The sequence below is a fragment of the Trichoderma ghanense genome, assembly GCF_004382785.1.
Source record: "Trichoderma ghanense strain CCMA-1212 chromosome Unknown scaffold_2, whole genome shotgun sequence".
NCBI classification, from domain to species: Eukaryota; Fungi; Ascomycota; class Sordariomycetes; order Hypocreales; family Hypocreaceae; genus Trichoderma; species Trichoderma ghanense.
Genome location: NW_027395665.1, coordinates 641,850 through 657,455, shown reverse-complemented (window position 1 = coordinate 657,455; position 15,606 = coordinate 641,850). Strand labels below are relative to the sequence as shown.

Here is a 15,606-nt window from a genome sequence, read left to right as displayed (position 1 = left end):
CAGAAGCGACGCCAGGAATGCAGGATTTTGTTGAGCTTTTCGTGTCGAGGTGCAGCGGTTTGTCGCGGACAACAGCAGGGGCCGGATGCAGATTGGATGCCGGCGCCGCCACCACGGGATTGTCGAGTGCTGATACGCTGCCTGTCGTCCTGTCGTGTCGCTCCCGGCTCTGGCCTTGGGGCTGTTGCTCCTCGCGGCGGTCCAATCAAGGCAGACCGTCTACGCAGCGTTGGAACTCCCGCCGGTGCCGCTGCTCTTGTCTGGCAGCTGGACAGACCAGACGGAACGAGGGTGTGGGCGGATGCGATGCGCAGTAGGGTTCGCTAGATGCTGGATGCCTGGCTCATTCGCTGGGCTGGGCGTTCGGGTGGCTGGTGACTGGCCGAGAGAGGGGATCAATATGGGTTCTCTGCGTAGGCGATGCGGTGCTGGTGGAGTGCGTCCCGGGCCCTGCAGCGCAACGAAGCTGCAGCAGTTTGCAGCAGGCGGTCGGACGGCTCTCGACGGCAGCAGACTTGGAACTTGGGTCGAGCTGGAACTGGAAATGCGTCTGCCTAGGAGGCGATCCAGAGACCCGAGCAGGAGGAGCAGCAACGTCTCGGTGCCTGGGTATGGGTATCCTCTGGGTCCGAGTCTGGTGGCTGGCGGCGTATCGATTTCTGGTCGCACTGGTAATCTCCTGGGAGAGTGCTCACGATGGGCCTCGGGCATCAGCTGGCTGAATCAAGTAAGGCCTGTATGCCAGGGTCGTTGGAGTCGTCGGGTCTGGCTGAGAGTCTGGGCAAGGGATTGAGTCGTATCCAGCGCAAAAGGCGCACAAAAAGCGAGGAGGCAGCAGTGGAAAACCCGCGGTTGTAAGAGAGAGGCAGCGGCGGCGAACACGAAGACGAGAGACGGGAGATTGGACGAAACAAAACAATACAAGGACAAGTCGCCGGAATGGCTCGCCGTGGTGAATCAAAAAAAGGGGGTTGAGGGAGATGGAGGCAGCGTCCAGCCTGGAACAAGTATACAAGTATACCTTGGGTAAGGTAGGTACGGATCAGGAGGGGTGCAAGTGTCAAGTGCGAGCATAACAGGAAGAAGCGCAGAAACGTCACGTTAATTAACGGGAGCTGCTCGTCCCTGAGCTAAGAAGGAGGCATAGATGATAAGGCTTCCTTACAGCCCAAGCACGCAGCATGTAGGTATGAAGTACGATCTCGGAGTCCCTCAAGTCAGGGTTCCTTGCTTCGATTGTGAAGCCGTCGGCACTTTTGCGCTGGTGTCTAGGCTTAATGTTGTTTTTAGTCGTGATCCGCCAACCGAACTTGCACATTTGTCGATGAATGAAGGGCTAGACATGGGGGAGGCGTCTATCAAAATTGGACATTTGCGAGGAAAAAGCAAAGATGAGAGGGAACGCGAGAGATGATGAGCGCGAGGGCTTGATAGACGGACTGGATCCCGGCCAGAGGCTTGGACGCTCTCTGCAATACGCCTTACAGTACGAGCGGACGGACCAGCAAATGGCTACAACGATCCATGTCGAGGGTACGGGCTCAAGCACTAACTGAAGACGTTTGTGTTGCCTTGCTTCACGCAGAAGCAGCTCTCAACTGCCAGCTTCGACTCTGGAACGTTGCATCTGAAACTGCGGTTCGCACCGAGGAGGCGTCCCTTATCTGGCCGTCTGCCAATGCCGGTTTAGCACGTGTCGACTCGGCTTGATTCTCAGCGTCGGGGATTCTATATAGCGGTAGAGCTGCCACCTTTGGCATGTGCGAGAAGACGTAGGATGGTCCAGTGCGCCGATCAAGTCTCGTCAGACGCAGCCCTTACGCGCGGCTAACGAATGGCATTGACCGAGACGAGGCATGGGATGGCAGAGGGAACGGAGACCATGGGGCCGGATGTGATGAGAACGAGTCGAGTCGCATTGCTAGTCATTGGTGACGGATGGATGGGAAATGGGGGCCAGGTTTGGCGTGAGGTGGCTTCAATTGTGTTGGATGGATCAGGAAATTCCAGGGTCGGGGCCGGCGGACGGATTGGGGAGGACCTGGAGGGGAACACGGCGCACTAATGCTGCCACTGCCGCGCATGCACAGCACTCTGCAGTGGCTGCTCCCAGCACAGGCGGTTTGCAGCAGTGGCTGCAACAGCGGGAGAGCGCTAGACTTTAGAGCCATGTCGGGCTAATTAGCGCATCCCCACCGCTGGCACGGGAGCTTCCACAGCGCTTCCACACCCTCGAGGCAGCCCGCTTCTGGCAGCCTCAAACAAGGTGAAACGCAGCGACATTTTGAGGCCATCTCCACCAGCGCCGGCCCGCCTCCACCAGGGCAATGCTGCAGCCGTTTTCTGCATATTGGCAACCTGGCAACATTAGCTACCGTCTGATGCCTGTGCCTGTGCCTGTCCGTGCTGAGCACCGCTGGAGATCCTTTCTTCGCTGGGGACCTTTTTTTTTTTTTTTTTTTTTTTTTTTCCCTCGCTGTCGTCAGGTCACGAGGGCGCGAGCAAGAGTACTCCGTATTATGAGAGGTGCTATAATAAGTGATGGAGAACTCGAATGGGAGCTGGGGAGCTGTCGTTGAACAGCCAGCACAGCTCAGCTTCTCTTTGTCGAGCTCCAACGAGGTCCCTTCAAGAGTCCTCGAGATGCAGAGTGGAGGGGTGGTAATTTCGTGCCCAGCAGCGCTGCCGTGGCCTAGAAAGTCGAGAGGCCCGAGATCGACTCGAGTCCGCCGTCGTTAATTGAGGCGCCGCGACGGCCCGCGCTATGAACATTCCATTCCCTTCCATGATCGGGCCTCGATGCCTTCTATCGCTGCTCCTCCGAGAATTGGTGTGCGTTAGGGGATCCAGTGTGTATCGTAATCGCCGGCACTTTCACTTGTTGACACGCAGAGGATGGACATCTTAGTAGTACCTGCAAGGGAGACGTCCAGCTTCGTCACAGGGGAATGTGCATGCTTCAAATCCATGTCTTATGATGCAATTACAGCAGCAGCATGAAGCAAAATGCTACCTTACCTTACCTTACCTTACCTTGGGCGATCGGGTACCTGACAGTTCTCAAGAAATCAGCCGAGGTACTCTGTAAGGGTTGTCGCTGTTCCTCCTGTCAGCACCAGCGCTCAACGCCGCATTACCTCATCTGAAACCGATGTCCAACTGCTCTGCCCAATCTATCCAGAACAACGTCGCCTCTTCTGCTTCCAACGAGGTAATACATCAGCCATATAGCTTCATGCTTCGCATTCATTGCCAATCACTTCTGCCTCTCTTCCACTTGTACAGCAGTACAGTACATACTGTACTGTACATGCCTGTACAGGATGGGTGCATGCTAATCGCGGCTCGGGCTCTGTGGAGAGGAAATTGCGCGCCTCTGCTTGCCCCTGGGAGATGACACCAACCGGCCAGGACCCTGGAGAATCGCGAGAGAAATGATTCGTCACCTTGGCCCGGGGGTCGTGCATGGGCCGTGGCCAGGTCAAATGTGCCCGACAGCCTGTTGAAAGCGTCTGCATGCGAGCTAGCAGGGCCTGGCCGCTGCCTGGCATCGTTCATCGTGGACCGTGGTCGAATCAAGCGGCCTGCGAGTACGAAGCACGAAGGGCCTCCGTCCCAAATATAGACATCCGGACATGCCTGATTACTCGTGCGAGTGCGCATGTGCTCTCTGCCATCCGCAATCAGGTCTCGATTCGCACTCACTGTCCCGTAGTAATACGTCTGACAGAGAACCGAGAACTGCGGACAGGACGCAGACTCGGGCTGGGCGAAGCCAATGGCGGTCCAAGCACTTCATTCGGGCGGAGATGGACGGAGCTCATCATGGCATAATGCGACCCTCCCACCTCGAGGATGCACTAATCAATGTGCAAGCACGGAGTAAACAATCAATCCCTTGCGCCTTGATCTCAGGCAGGTTGACAAGACATGCGTGAACCAATGCACGCCAAAGTGTCGCGGCCCAGCAGGGAAAAAAAGGTTCGTTTCAAGTCGTGGCCCCCCGGACAACACCAAGGCTCGAAGCGCAATTTCCCATCTCCACGCCTCCCACCAACTATGTTTGGCGACCCTGAGCCAACCGCAACCCCCTGAACCTGCGCCTGAGCACCCGCGTGCCCTCTTTCTGTTGGATTCTTTGGATCGTCAGCACCAACAAGACCGAGCAGCCCTACTGTGGCCTTGACTCTTTGACTCTCTCTTGTCCGTCTCTTGTCTTCCTTCTTTCCGTGCGTGTGCTACTTCTTTTTGTCAGTCAATCCAGAGGACATTGAAAGTATCCACCACGCCATTCCCCGACTGTTCTCTTCTGTTTGTTTGATTCGTGTTCCCGGCAGCTAGCCACTGTTGCTGCCTCTTCCAAGCCTCTCTGCCAACCTGCATGTGTTATATCCTCCGCTCGTTCTGTCCGGTTGTGCACGCGACTTGACCCAGCGAACCGCAGGCCCTGGCATCAAGGGAACCGACTCTCCCAGCGAAGAACAGAGACGAGATCCGCTTCCCCTCTCCGGAGACGTCACACGAGGGACAACGGCCAGACCGGACCTTGAGCTTGGATCGACCATCGAAAGACGCTGCCTCTCCTCCGTGCTTCTTCTCTGTCAACTTCTGCCTCGTCCTGCCTCGTCCACACAATGTCTGCCGAAATCGAGAACCGCCCGCACTCGCCCGATGCGGCCCCGTCAAAGGCCATTGGCGCAAAGCCCGAGCCCGCTCGCTGCCTCTCGGCCGCTTCCACCATCTCCCAGGGCTCGAGCACCGATGCCGCTTCCCGGGACTCGTTGGGCAGCGAGCTGTCGTCTCGCATGTCGTCTCGCATGTCCACCATGTCCTACCGGTCCGACGTCTCTGGGAGATCGTCGTCCAGGACTCGGCGCCGAGGCTACATGCGTCCCCAGGGCACCGACTTCGCCGCCAGCGCCAAGTCCCGCGAGAGCGTCATGAGCTTGGGCAGCATTGCGCATCTTCAGTACTACTTTGCCCGAACTGGCCTTCTCGACGGCAAAGGCGGACAGCTGGCCCGTAAGAAGCAGCCTCGAGCGACACTGGACCTGGCAGCCCTCGAGGGCACGTCGCCCATGACCGTCCCGACACCCTCGACCGCCGGCTTCGACATGGATCCCTCCTTTGTCTCCATGGGCAGCAGCCCAGACTTGTCGGGCCAGGGATACATCACGGGCTCCCCCACCGGCATCGACGACATGGACGACTTCTACGATGGCTTTCTTGAGGAGGACCCGGACATGCTGCCGCCCACGGCCAGCACCTACAATCACCGAGAGAAGGTCATCCCTAAGCCGCCGACGGTGGCGGAGCTGAAGACGGAGCTGGAGGGCGCGCTGCGGGATGCCCTCAAGGTGCTCAAGGAGGCAAAGGAGCGGAAGGAGGGTTCGTACAAGGCACCCAGCGATGCGCCCCAGTACCCCAACATGCCCGAGGAAAACACGCAGAGTTGGTACGAGCTGCAGGGCATGAACATCCTCGACTTTGTGACGCTGGCCATCCGCGCCGCCAAGAACTACTACACGGCCCACGAGCTGCCCGACCGGCTGGACGCCATCAAGTCAGAGAAGCAAATCCGGACGGATCTCCTGGGCGTCATGGAGGTGCTGAAGCAGATGGCGACGAGGAACTTCAAGGGCGGCGTGAGGGACGAGGAGATTGGGACAATGACGTCGTGGATCGACAGCGTCTTTGACATCCTCAAGAAGGAGGCCGAGATTGAGGCGACGGAGCAGGCCGAGCGCCAGGGCTGGGCGTGGATGAGGGGCGACTGGACAGGCAAAGAGTTGGAGCGCGAGCGACAGTTTCTCATGTCCATGGACCCCGACGACGAGCCGCTGCCCGAGTGGACGCCCGCGTCCAGCGACGCCGACCTGCCGACGCCCTTCCTCGAGGCCATGCACAACGGCCTGAGGCTGGTGAGGCTGCACAACGCCGCGGTCAAGAAGTCCAGGAGGCGATTCGGAGCGATCCCGACGTTCCACGTCAACACGCAGAAGCCCTACCGGAGTGCCGACAACCTGCGGTACTGGGCCAAGGCCGCCGAGCTGCGCTTCGAGTGCATGATTTCCATCGACGCCCTGGGCATCGTCTACAACAGCGGACCCCAAGTCTGGCTCGACTTTGAAGCGGCCATCCTCAAGTGGTGTGCCCATGTGAGGGAGGAGATAACAAACGAGTTGGTCTAAGACCCTTGTGCTTGCTTTTGTCTATTGTTCTCCCTTCACGCCCCCCCTTGATTTTCATTCTCTTCTTCCTCTTCATGGAATTTGTTTTAATACCTGTTTTTAATACGTGCCTCTGCTCATACACTTATTATTACTACAGCAGAAAGAAGGCCTTTTCGCTCGCTGACGAATTCACGCTGCGATAATCAGACATTTGACTGGAGTTTTCTTTCTCTCTCTTTTTTAATACCTTGTTCGGACCAACACGGCAACTTTCTGGCCTAGATTCGTGTTTTCATAGCTTCCCCTTCTTCTTTTATTTGGCGCTGCATTTCCCCCCCTTTCTTTTGGATCTATATTGATTCTCTCAGGACATACACACATATACACCCACGCACATCGAGGCAGAGGAGGGACCGGATTTTCTCTCTAAGGCAAAGATTGACGCTGCATCACAAACAAGGAACAACAACCTTTCTCTTTTCTTTTTCTCATCCTGTTTCCCTATCATCATTCCCCTTCCCTTTTCCAATTTTCTCTTCGCGCTGTGGTGCCTGCTACAGCATCGACGAAGCGTCATTGTCATTAGTATCTATTCGCATTTGTCCTGTTTTACTTTGCCCAGCACATGTTTTTTTTTTTACCCCCTTTCCCCTTTCCCGTGTACTCTCCAGTCACCAAGCCCCCTTTCTTGTTTTCTTTTTGAGTTCGGATTGGCCGAGGAAAGGCTCAGGGGCAGCAACAATTGCTACTTCAACAACGAACTACAACAACACAGCACAAACACAGATTGATGTACCCTTGGGACGGATGGAAGGAAATCGGGCAAGTGCGACGCGTCCCAAAAGAACAACTATATGTCAACATATACATATATATACCCCCCCGCCCCCCGGAAAGTTGGCACGAGCGCAGGCGCAGAGTTGATATGGGATTCCTCGATATAGCCGGTGGGTGCGCAGGAGGCGGCGGTAGATAGGAGTGAAATGTGGATGAGCGGGGACGAGAATGAAATGGATTGGCTATCGCGATGTGTGCGTGTCTTATGTGCATGTCCGGAAAGACGGTAGAGCTGGTGGTGTAGAGGGTTTTCACAGTCTTGCCCCCTTTATCGGATCTTCTTCTCGCAGGTCTTTTGAACTATCCCATCGTAGCACCGCATAATGCAACCTCTATCTCTCACAAAGTAGGGCATAATACCCAATGAGAATACGCAAGAGTAGAGATGCTCCCTCAAAACACTCCACCCCCCCCCTGAAAAATCAACACCAAAAGCTCAACCTCACCCAACAGCCCCCTCAGCCCCCCCTGCCTCCTACTCCTCTCAAGAGCCGGAAACAGCGCCCAAAACGCATGCAGCATCCCAGGATAAACGTCCCTCCTCGTCCCCATGCCGTCGTCCTTGAACACCTGCTCCATGACCAAGTCCGCGGTCCCGCAGGGGATCCAGCCCGCAGCATCTGCAAGTACGTCTTCGGGGAGGCCCTTGTGGGAGGGGAGTGCGAGTGGGCTGTTGGCATCGACGTTATGGTTCTCTGGGCAGACCTGGTCGGTAGTGACTAACCTTACTTTTAGCCTTTGAATCTCTTCAATCGAAGCATCTCGTCTATGTACCTATGTACCTAAGGTAGTTGACTGCCGTCTTACATGAGATTTTTCGAGGTGTCGAGTCACAAAGCTGCCCAGAGACGGGGGGGTAATACATATACACGCAAATCCGTTCAAAAAGCCTCGGATTGGCTTCCTTCTACAAACCCCGCAGCCCCTTGCATCTTGACATCCGGCAAAAGTTGGCCATGATCCCCCCATGTGAACGAAAGCCCGGGATGAGCAAACCCAGGAGTCGGAAAGCGGTTCGTCGATGCAAGGGGGTGGCTTCCAGTTACCGGGGCAGATCGCGGAATCACCCGGCTGATGCATACTATATACCTATAGTAGACTCTTCGCTCTACTTTTGACCAGCAAATACACGCAACTTGGTACTTCCCTCCAGAAGAAGTAATTACCTTAGGTAGCAAATTGCTAAACAGGGTACCAGTCCAGAACCGTTTTTCCTACCGTGCACTCACATACGATCAGACGAGAGACCCGTATCAAAAGAGAGAGCTGTACTTGTACATCAAGGCTCCTTGATGACGTCAGCGAACCACGTCCCGTAAAGCGCGAACATCCCACGCCTGCACGTGAGATTCCCCCGGTCTGATTGGTCCGCCCAGCTGCTTAGAAATGCACCGGCGATTCTGGCGTGACCAAACTCGATATCATCGCCATTCCGATCGGTCCAAACGATCCCGGTAAAAAAACAGAAGAAAGAAAGAAAGAAAGAAAGAAACCCGTGAGAAGCAAGAAGCATCTTTTTGAAGACGCATCGTTCAAACAATACCGGACACCCAACACACAAACGGAGAACCATCAATTTCATCTGCCACCAATCTACCTGAATTTCCCGCAGCATACCAGCCATCATGGACGCCAAGCCCGCGACTTTCTGTATATCCATTGTTCCCTTCTCCCTTCCTTTTTGCGCAAGTCTGCCTGATACACCAGCTAACTCATCGAATCATAACAGCATTGGCCTCTGCGCCAGTCGCCTCTCCCACAGCTTCCACCACGACCGCTTCCAAGCCCAAGGTCCGTCTGTTCCGAATATCCCGTCAACAGAAACACCATATGCAAATATCATCATGTGCTAACTCTGGCCCCTCAGCCGTGCTGCGTATGCAAAGAGGAAAAGTCGAGGCGCGACGAGTGCATGCTATTCTCCACGGCCAAGGATCCTGCTGCCGACTGCAGGTCACTCGTCGATCAGTATAAGAGCTGCATGCAGGGCTTCGGGTTCAGCGTGTAAAAAGCAACGGCTCTTCTTTTTCTCCCCTTGTCTTGGTGATCAGGACTTGTGTACAATATCCACATATAGATTCCTCTCTCAAAAGTTCGGCGTTTTGTTCTTGTTTTCTGTCTATCAAGAGCCTTCCCGTTTTCCGGCCATCTTTTCCAGGGCCAGAGTGGCGTCTTTTTCCCTGCCCTCATACCCTGCCAGCATCATGGCTTCGAGCTCGTCAACTGTTGCATGCGCCTTTGCACTAATGTTTCCCATCTTCTCTTCGATCATACCCTTTCTATCTTCGAGTTCAATCAGTCTTGTGATGCAATCCAGCCGCCTCTTCTCCCTGTACAGAAACGAATCAGCCCAGGTCACTATCAAGAATCGGGTTCTCCATACCGCTGTTGTTGCCAGTCGCGTCGCCAAGAAGCGGCCCTCTCCCGAAGTTCCGTCAGAGCCGCAACGGTGTCAGCCATTGCTGCTTTAATATTGCCCTCACGGTCCTTCTTGAGCTGTCTTTGCCTCAGTTTCTACTGCCTTTACAGACTCATCGTGGATGAGAAGGATGACTGGACGAACCTTGCGAATCAGCTTGTCTGCTTCCAGCATCATATCGCCTGGATCCGGAGAATCGCTGGAGCGAGACCGAGTAACTCTTCCAGGCATGATTGTAACCGAAGCGGCAGGTTCTCCTGATAGTGAAGTCGACCGAATGGAAGCAAGAGTTGTTCCTGAGAATGATGGGAGGAACACCGGTGAAGTTTTGTCGATTAAGGACTCAGGCATGCAGGCATTAAGGTGAGGAGAAGAGAGCTCGAAATGCAGCAATAAGATTCAGGGAAGGGGCGTGGAAGGATCTCTTCGAAAAGTCAGGCGCATTCCAGCTCTGAAGCCGAGAAAGGTAGGTGCGAGTCCAAAATCAGGAGGCACCTTATTCATCACTACTATTCTTGGTGTGCATACGGGCTCACGAGTCGGTTTACGGGCACATGGTTCATCAAACTGGAATTTGAAAGGAGAATACACAAGAGGCAAGGTAGGCCAATATATGCTTCTTTTGAAATTTGGATAATTACAGTACAGCAACCCACTCCCAGCTGCAGCCTTCGTCTATCTTGACAGGGCAATGTCGTCTATCCTCAAAATCATCTTGACAGTCTCGGCCGCCAGCTCAATGGCGCTGGTGCTGACCAAAAGGGGCTGCAAGACGTTCTCCTTGGAGATGTTGGTGTTGACTCCTCCCGACTTGATGCTGACTCCAGCGTTCTTCTCTCCCATCTCGTGGCGGTGTCTCAGGTCGGTGACAACCTTGATGCTGTTCAGACCGGCGTTCTCGGCAAGTGTTGTGGGAATCACCTCCATGGCGTCGGCAAAGGCCTTCCAGCAGATGGCCTCGGTGCCCGTCAGGCTGCGCGCTTGCTTGGACAGCTGAGCCGCAATCTCGATTTCAGGGGCGCCACCACCAGCGATCAGGGCCTTCTTCTTGACAAGGCATCGGAGAACGCAGAGAGCGTCGTGCAGGCTTCGTTCGGCTTCCTCCAGGATCAGGGAGTTGGCACCACGAACAACCACGGACACGGTCTTGCCCGTGGCCTTGGCTCCGGTGACCTTGACCATGCGTGATCCCGACGACTGCACCTCCTCCACAAGGTCTGCCGAGCCCAGCTTGTCCTCGGTGAACGAGTCAATGTCCGCAATAGGCTTGCAGCCGGTGGACTTGCAGATGAACTCGACTTCGTCTCGCTCAATGTCTTTGATGGCCATGATGCCGAGCTTGGCCAGGAAGTGTAGGGAAAGATCGTTGACGGCATCGCGAAGGATAGACTTTTGGATCAAGAGCACGTTGCACTTAGCCTTCTTGATCTTCTTGGCCATGTTCAAAAGATATAGTCGCTCCTCCTTGACAATCTTGTCCATCTGGCGGTAGTCATTGACTTGGATCGTGTTTTCCATCTTTTGCGGCAGTTAGCACAGCTTAACAGACTTGAGTCATGAAATGATTGCATCCAAACTCACATCAGGCTTGGGAGGACTGAGCTGGAACTGGATAAGACCAATGCGCGCCTTCTCCATTCTAAGGGGACCACCAGCGTTCTTCAGAACAGGCTGTGTGAGGACCAGGCCATCCACCAGCTCACTGTCCTCGATTGTTCCTCCCACCCTCTTGATGATACGAATGTTCTTGAGATCCACGTTCTCCGCAGTCTTGACATCGATCGTCTTGGTAATGGCGTTGACAGCCATGGGGCCGAGGAGGTTCGAGTACTGTGACACAATCTTGGATGACAGAGATGTGTTGGCGGCTTGGAGAAGGGAGGCATTGTCGGTGAGGGAGATTGGTTGGGACATTTCGTGCAGGACCTCGACGGCGGCGGCGGACGCCCTCTGGAAGGCTTCTGAGATGACGGAGGGATGGATGCCCTTGGACAGCAGTCGGTCAGCAGCACCGAGGAGGCTGCCGCAGATGACAACAACCGAGGTCGTGCCGTCGCCAGCTTCAACATCCTGAGCTCCTGACAGATTGACCAGCATCTTTGCTGTCGGGTGCATGACGGACATGCTCTTGAGCATCGTGTTTCCGTCGTTGGTGATGATTGTTTCCCCCTTTCCGCTGCGGATCATCTTGTCCATTCCTCGAGGGCCGAGAGACGTCCGAATGGCATCGGCGACGGCTGCGTTTCTCATTAGCAAATTGACTTGCCGTGTCCCGCATCATCGAACAAACCTCTGGCAGCGACAATGTTGGACGAGCGCACCGCCATGGGCTTCTCCTTGTCCTGCGTCCATGTTAGCGGGGCAGCTCAGGAGCTCCGGACAGCAACGGCAGCTTTTCCCACCTTGAAGGCGACATTCTTGGACTCGCCGCCCGAAACGGCCGGTGCAGACATGCTGAAGCTGTTTGGTGCTGGTTCGTGAAATGCAGACGCAACCTCCGGAAAGCCTCGATCGCGACGAGCTTTGGGCAGAGAAGCAACTGGAAGTTCGCGGGTTCCTGGAGCCTGGTTGACATCCCACCTTCCAGTGCCTGCCCTACTCCGCCGTATTGGTAACGGAAATTTTGGAGTCGGCGCGACAGATAATCCACCCTCCGGCGGTACCTTCCCCCCTGCCCACCTGCTGCACTGGCCCAAAGCAGCCTAGCGCCAGCAGGGTCCGTGTGGTGAGGTGAGCTCAAGGCAACTCAAGATTACGGAATGCTTCGATAGCCTTCATCTCATCACCATCATAAACACCGTCATACAATTCACCAGGCGCGCATCACCAACGGCGGGCCGGCCTCCATCATATCGACACCACTACAATCCTGGATTAATCTCTAATCTTCGGGATACCTCATCTATTACACTTCTCCCAAGCTCTCACAGCGTCCCGGACACAGCGTCCGGCCTGCACATCCCACCATGGTAAGGCGTCTCGCCCCAGGCTCGGAAAGGACTGGCCCATTACTGACTGTTCGAAGCCTTCTGCGACCGGTCAAAACTGGGAAAAGTACTCCAAGCGATACGCCGACGATGAGATAGAAGAGAAGAAGATCACACCCCTCACTGATGAGTACGGACTGCCTCGTGTTGGATACGCTGCTGTGGCGTTGGAAGAGAGAGTGTTAACCCGGAGCTAGGGATATCCAAGTCCTCAAGACATACGGCGCTGCGCCTTATGCATCGGCGATCTCGAAGCTCGAGAAACAGATCAAGGAGAAGCAGCAGAGCGTAGACGAGAAGATTGGCATCAAGGTACGAGCTGCCGCCACCGCCGTGCAGTTACACGTGTCTAATCATCCATGTTGCATACAGGAGTCGGATACCGGTCTCGCACCGCCGCATCTATGGGACGTCGCGGCCGACCGGCAACGAATGTCTGAAGAGCAGCCTTTCCAGGTGGCTCGCTGCACGAAGATCATCGCCGACGAAAAGGGAGACGAGTCGAAGAGCAAGTATGTCATCAACGTCAAGCAGATTGCAAAGTTCGTCGTTCAGCTCGGGGACCGGGTCAGCCCCACGGATATCGAGGAGGGCATGCGAGTTGGTGTGGATCGAAACAAGTATCAGATTATGCTGCCGCTGCCGCCGAAGATCGATGCCAGCGTTACCATGATGACCGTCGAGGAGAAGCCAGACGTGACGTACGGTGACGTTGGCGGCTGCAAAGAGCAGGTGGAGAAGCTCCGAGAAGTTGTCGAGATGCCCCTGCTCTCACCAGAGAGGTTCTCAAACCTTGGCATCGACCCCCCGAAGGGCGCACTGCTCTACGGCCCTCCCGGAACTGGAAAGACGCTGTGTGCCAGAGCTGTCGCCAACAGAACAGACGCCACTTTTATTCGAGTCATTGGCAGCGAGCTTGTACAAAAGTACGTCGGCGAGGGCGCCAGAATGGTCCGGGAGCTGTTCGAGATGGCGCGGACAAAGAAGGCCTGCATCATCTTCTTTGACGAAATCGATGCTGTCGGCGGTGCGCGATTCGACGACGGTGCCGGTGGTGACAACGAAGTCCAGCGAACCATGCTGGAGCTCATCACGCAGCTGGACGGCTTCAACGCTCGAGGTAACATCAAGGTCATGTTTGCCACCAACAGGCCGTCTACGCTGGACCCTGCCCTGATGCGACCTGGACGCATCGACCGCAAGATCGAGTTTTCGCTGCCCGACCTTGAGGGCCGTGCCAACATTCTCCGAATCCACGCCAAGAGCATGTCCGTCGAGCGCGACATTCGATGGGAGCTCATCTCCCGTCTCTGCCCGAACGCTACCGGTGCCGAGCTGAGGAGCGTGTGCACCGAGGCTGGCATGTTTGCGATCCGAGCGCGGAGAAAGGTGGCGTCTGAGAAGGATTTCCTGGACGCGGTGGACAAGGTCATCAAGGGCAACCTCAAGTTCAACTCGACAGCAACGTACATGCAATACAACTAAACAGCTTTGTTTTCTCTCTTTCAATTTTATTGTGTATCATAAGGACGCGTTGATGCGCCATTGAGGTCTCGCCCACTAAGGGAGTAGAAACGGCGTTTATGAATAGTTGCCATGTTGACTCCAAATTACAAAATCATATATAACGTCTGTGACTCCATTGAGGGACTTCTCGTTCAGTAAGTCTGCCCAGGTGACAGGCATAGATACGATGATGTTCAAGGCCCCTTAACAAGGCCAAACAAGGCCAAATCAAAGAACGAAGCAAACAGAGCTGATGATGCGGAATAACCACAAGTAGCAAAATATTATTTTAGCATGTAAAAAGGCCATGGGATATCCCCCTATCTTGTACTGTATATACGCGCCTGATAGCTACCTCAATCCTTTTCCGACTCCCAATTCCCAAGAACCAGTGTTGCTTAAAAGAGAAAACCCTACAATTTGCGCTATAATGTTTGGAGGAAAAAAACAAAAGTCGTTATTCGTGAATAGGGGGGAATTGAAAGCATCGGTCCTTTCGTATCCATTCTGTTCCGTAGGGGAGAAATAAATTGTGTAGTGATATGGCCAAGTTTGTCGTGCCGTGCGTGTCAAGGGGTGTTTGTATATGGATCGGATAAGCACCCAAGGCAAATGACTTCGCCTTCGGCACCTTTTTCGACGCAGCATCTGCTGCATATCATGCTGTGGTGTGTATATAACTCCCTTTTTCGTCCGCCGTCATCGTCTCCGATATCGACATCAATATCAGTATCGGTGTGTGGTGTTGATGGTGACGCGTCCGCATCGTCCATACGAAACGATCTTGAAAGAGTATCGTGGTCCCCCTCGTCCTTCTTGCTTATCGTCGACACGGTATAGGAAGTCCTTCCCTGGCATTCGCGCATGCATATAAAGCACGTCTGTTCGCGACACGCCTGACACTTGGCGAATGAATCGAGATCAGACTTCTTGGTTGGTCGGCGATGACAGACGTGGCACGGCAAGAGAGTCGTGCTGGTGACTCTGCCGGCGTTATTTGCAGGACAAGGTATTGAGGGTTCGCGTGAGGGAGGTTGTCGATGGGAAGAATGGATGTCGCTGTCGGTGTCTTGGTGTATTGACCTGAAGCGTTTCGTAGGATGGAGTGTTTTGCGCGTTGGCGTCGGTGAGGCGGACGCATGGAAGGGCTCTGGACTGGATATGTTTCGCTGGGAGGATTTGTTGTAGGGTCCGTCGTGGTTCCATTTGCGCTTTGTGGCGAGGGGGATGTCGTTGTCGACGTAGGGCATTGTTGGGGGTTTGCCGCCGCTTGGATGAGCGTGTGTTTGTGGTGATGTGGTCGTTTAGAGATGGAGAATTGCTCGGTTGACTGATTGGTGACAGATGGAGGTTGATGAACGGCGGATCGGAGGTGATGTTTACGCGACTTGTTGGGTTCGCAAAGGATGGAAGGATTTCGCCAAGCAAAGCAGTTGAGTAGCAGAAAAACGAGAGACTGAATAATAAAAAAAAAGCCAATCACTTCGCCTTCCCGTCAAATATGAGCAGTATTAAGACGGAGGTAAAAAGGAGACAAAAAGAGCCGAAGATGAGAGAAGAAAAAATGAGTGTCAGGTAAGAGTTTCCGGACTCGATTCTTCTGGAGGGAGTGAGGTTGAAGGATGGAAGTTGGCTGTTGAACTCGGCTTAATCACCGGGTGAATTATGGCTGAGCCGCGTTGTG

General features: G+C 54.6%; 8 protein-coding genes across 8 annotated transcripts; 5 read left to right on the top strand and 3 right to left on the bottom strand.

Moving 5' to 3' along the window:
- Nucleotides 1–1,391: 1,391 nt before the first annotated feature.
- Nucleotides 1,392–1,710, top strand: CCMA1212_002609 (uncharacterized protein; the record flags this gene model as incomplete). Its single annotated transcript, XM_073699989.1, has 2 exons — nt 1,392–1,533; nt 1,586–1,710. The coding sequence occupies 2 exons, from the start codon at nt 1,392–1,394 to the stop codon at nt 1,708–1,710; spliced, it is 267 nt and encodes an 88-aa protein (XP_073561657.1).
- A 2,924-nt stretch (nt 1,711–4,634) lies between these two features.
- CCMA1212_002608 (uncharacterized protein) lies at nt 4,635–6,191 on the top strand (the record flags this gene model as incomplete). Its single annotated transcript, XM_073699988.1, has 1 exon — nt 4,635–6,191. The coding sequence occupies one exon, from the start codon at nt 4,635–4,637 to the stop codon at nt 6,189–6,191; it is 1,557 nt and encodes a 518-aa protein (XP_073561656.1).
- A 1,182-nt stretch (nt 6,192–7,373) lies between these two features.
- On the top strand, nt 7,374–7,733 carry CCMA1212_002607 (uncharacterized protein; the record flags this gene model as incomplete). The annotated part of the gene is made up of 1 exon (XM_073699987.1): nt 7,374–7,733. The coding sequence occupies one exon, from the start codon at nt 7,374–7,376 to the stop codon at nt 7,731–7,733; it is 360 nt and encodes a 119-aa protein (XP_073561655.1).
- Nucleotides 7,734–8,635: 902 nt separating this feature from the next.
- CCMA1212_002606 (Cytochrome c oxidase copper chaperone) lies at nt 8,636–9,018 on the top strand (the record flags this gene model as incomplete). Its single annotated transcript, XM_073699986.1, has 3 exons — nt 8,636–8,660; nt 8,740–8,801; nt 8,878–9,018. The coding sequence occupies 3 exons, from the start codon at nt 8,636–8,638 to the stop codon at nt 9,016–9,018; spliced, it is 228 nt and encodes a 75-aa protein (XP_073561654.1).
- A 114-nt stretch (nt 9,019–9,132) lies between these two features.
- Nucleotides 9,133–9,660, bottom strand: CCMA1212_002605 (uncharacterized protein; the record flags this gene model as incomplete). Its single annotated transcript, XM_073699985.1, has 3 exons — nt 9,133–9,340; nt 9,394–9,506; nt 9,574–9,660. The coding sequence occupies 3 exons, from the start codon at nt 9,658–9,660 to the stop codon at nt 9,133–9,135; spliced, it is 408 nt and encodes a 135-aa protein (XP_073561653.1).
- A 444-nt stretch (nt 9,661–10,104) lies between these two features.
- CCMA1212_002604 (T-complex protein 1 subunit delta) lies at nt 10,105–12,082 on the bottom strand (the record flags this gene model as incomplete). Its single annotated transcript, XM_073699984.1, has 4 exons — nt 10,105–10,947; nt 11,011–11,666; nt 11,720–11,771; nt 11,832–12,082. Coding segments are annotated over 4 exons (1,800 nt in total), but the record flags the coding sequence as incomplete, so codon positions are not given.
- Nucleotides 12,083–12,295: 213 nt separating this feature from the next.
- Nucleotides 12,296–13,901, top strand: CCMA1212_002603 (26S protease regulatory subunit 7; the record flags this gene model as incomplete). Its single annotated transcript, XM_073699983.1, has 4 exons — nt 12,296–12,398; nt 12,455–12,546; nt 12,614–12,728; nt 12,789–13,901. The coding sequence occupies exons 1-4, from the start codon at nt 12,396–12,398 to the stop codon at nt 13,899–13,901; spliced, it is 1,323 nt and encodes a 440-aa protein (XP_073561651.1). The 5' UTR covers nt 12,296–12,395.
- A 590-nt stretch (nt 13,902–14,491) lies between these two features.
- CCMA1212_002602 (uncharacterized protein) lies at nt 14,492–15,172 on the bottom strand (the record flags this gene model as incomplete). Its single annotated transcript, XM_073699982.1, has 1 exon — nt 14,492–15,172. The coding sequence occupies one exon, from the start codon at nt 15,170–15,172 to the stop codon at nt 14,492–14,494; it is 681 nt and encodes a 226-aa protein (XP_073561650.1).
- Nucleotides 15,173–15,606: the final 434 nt, after the last annotated feature.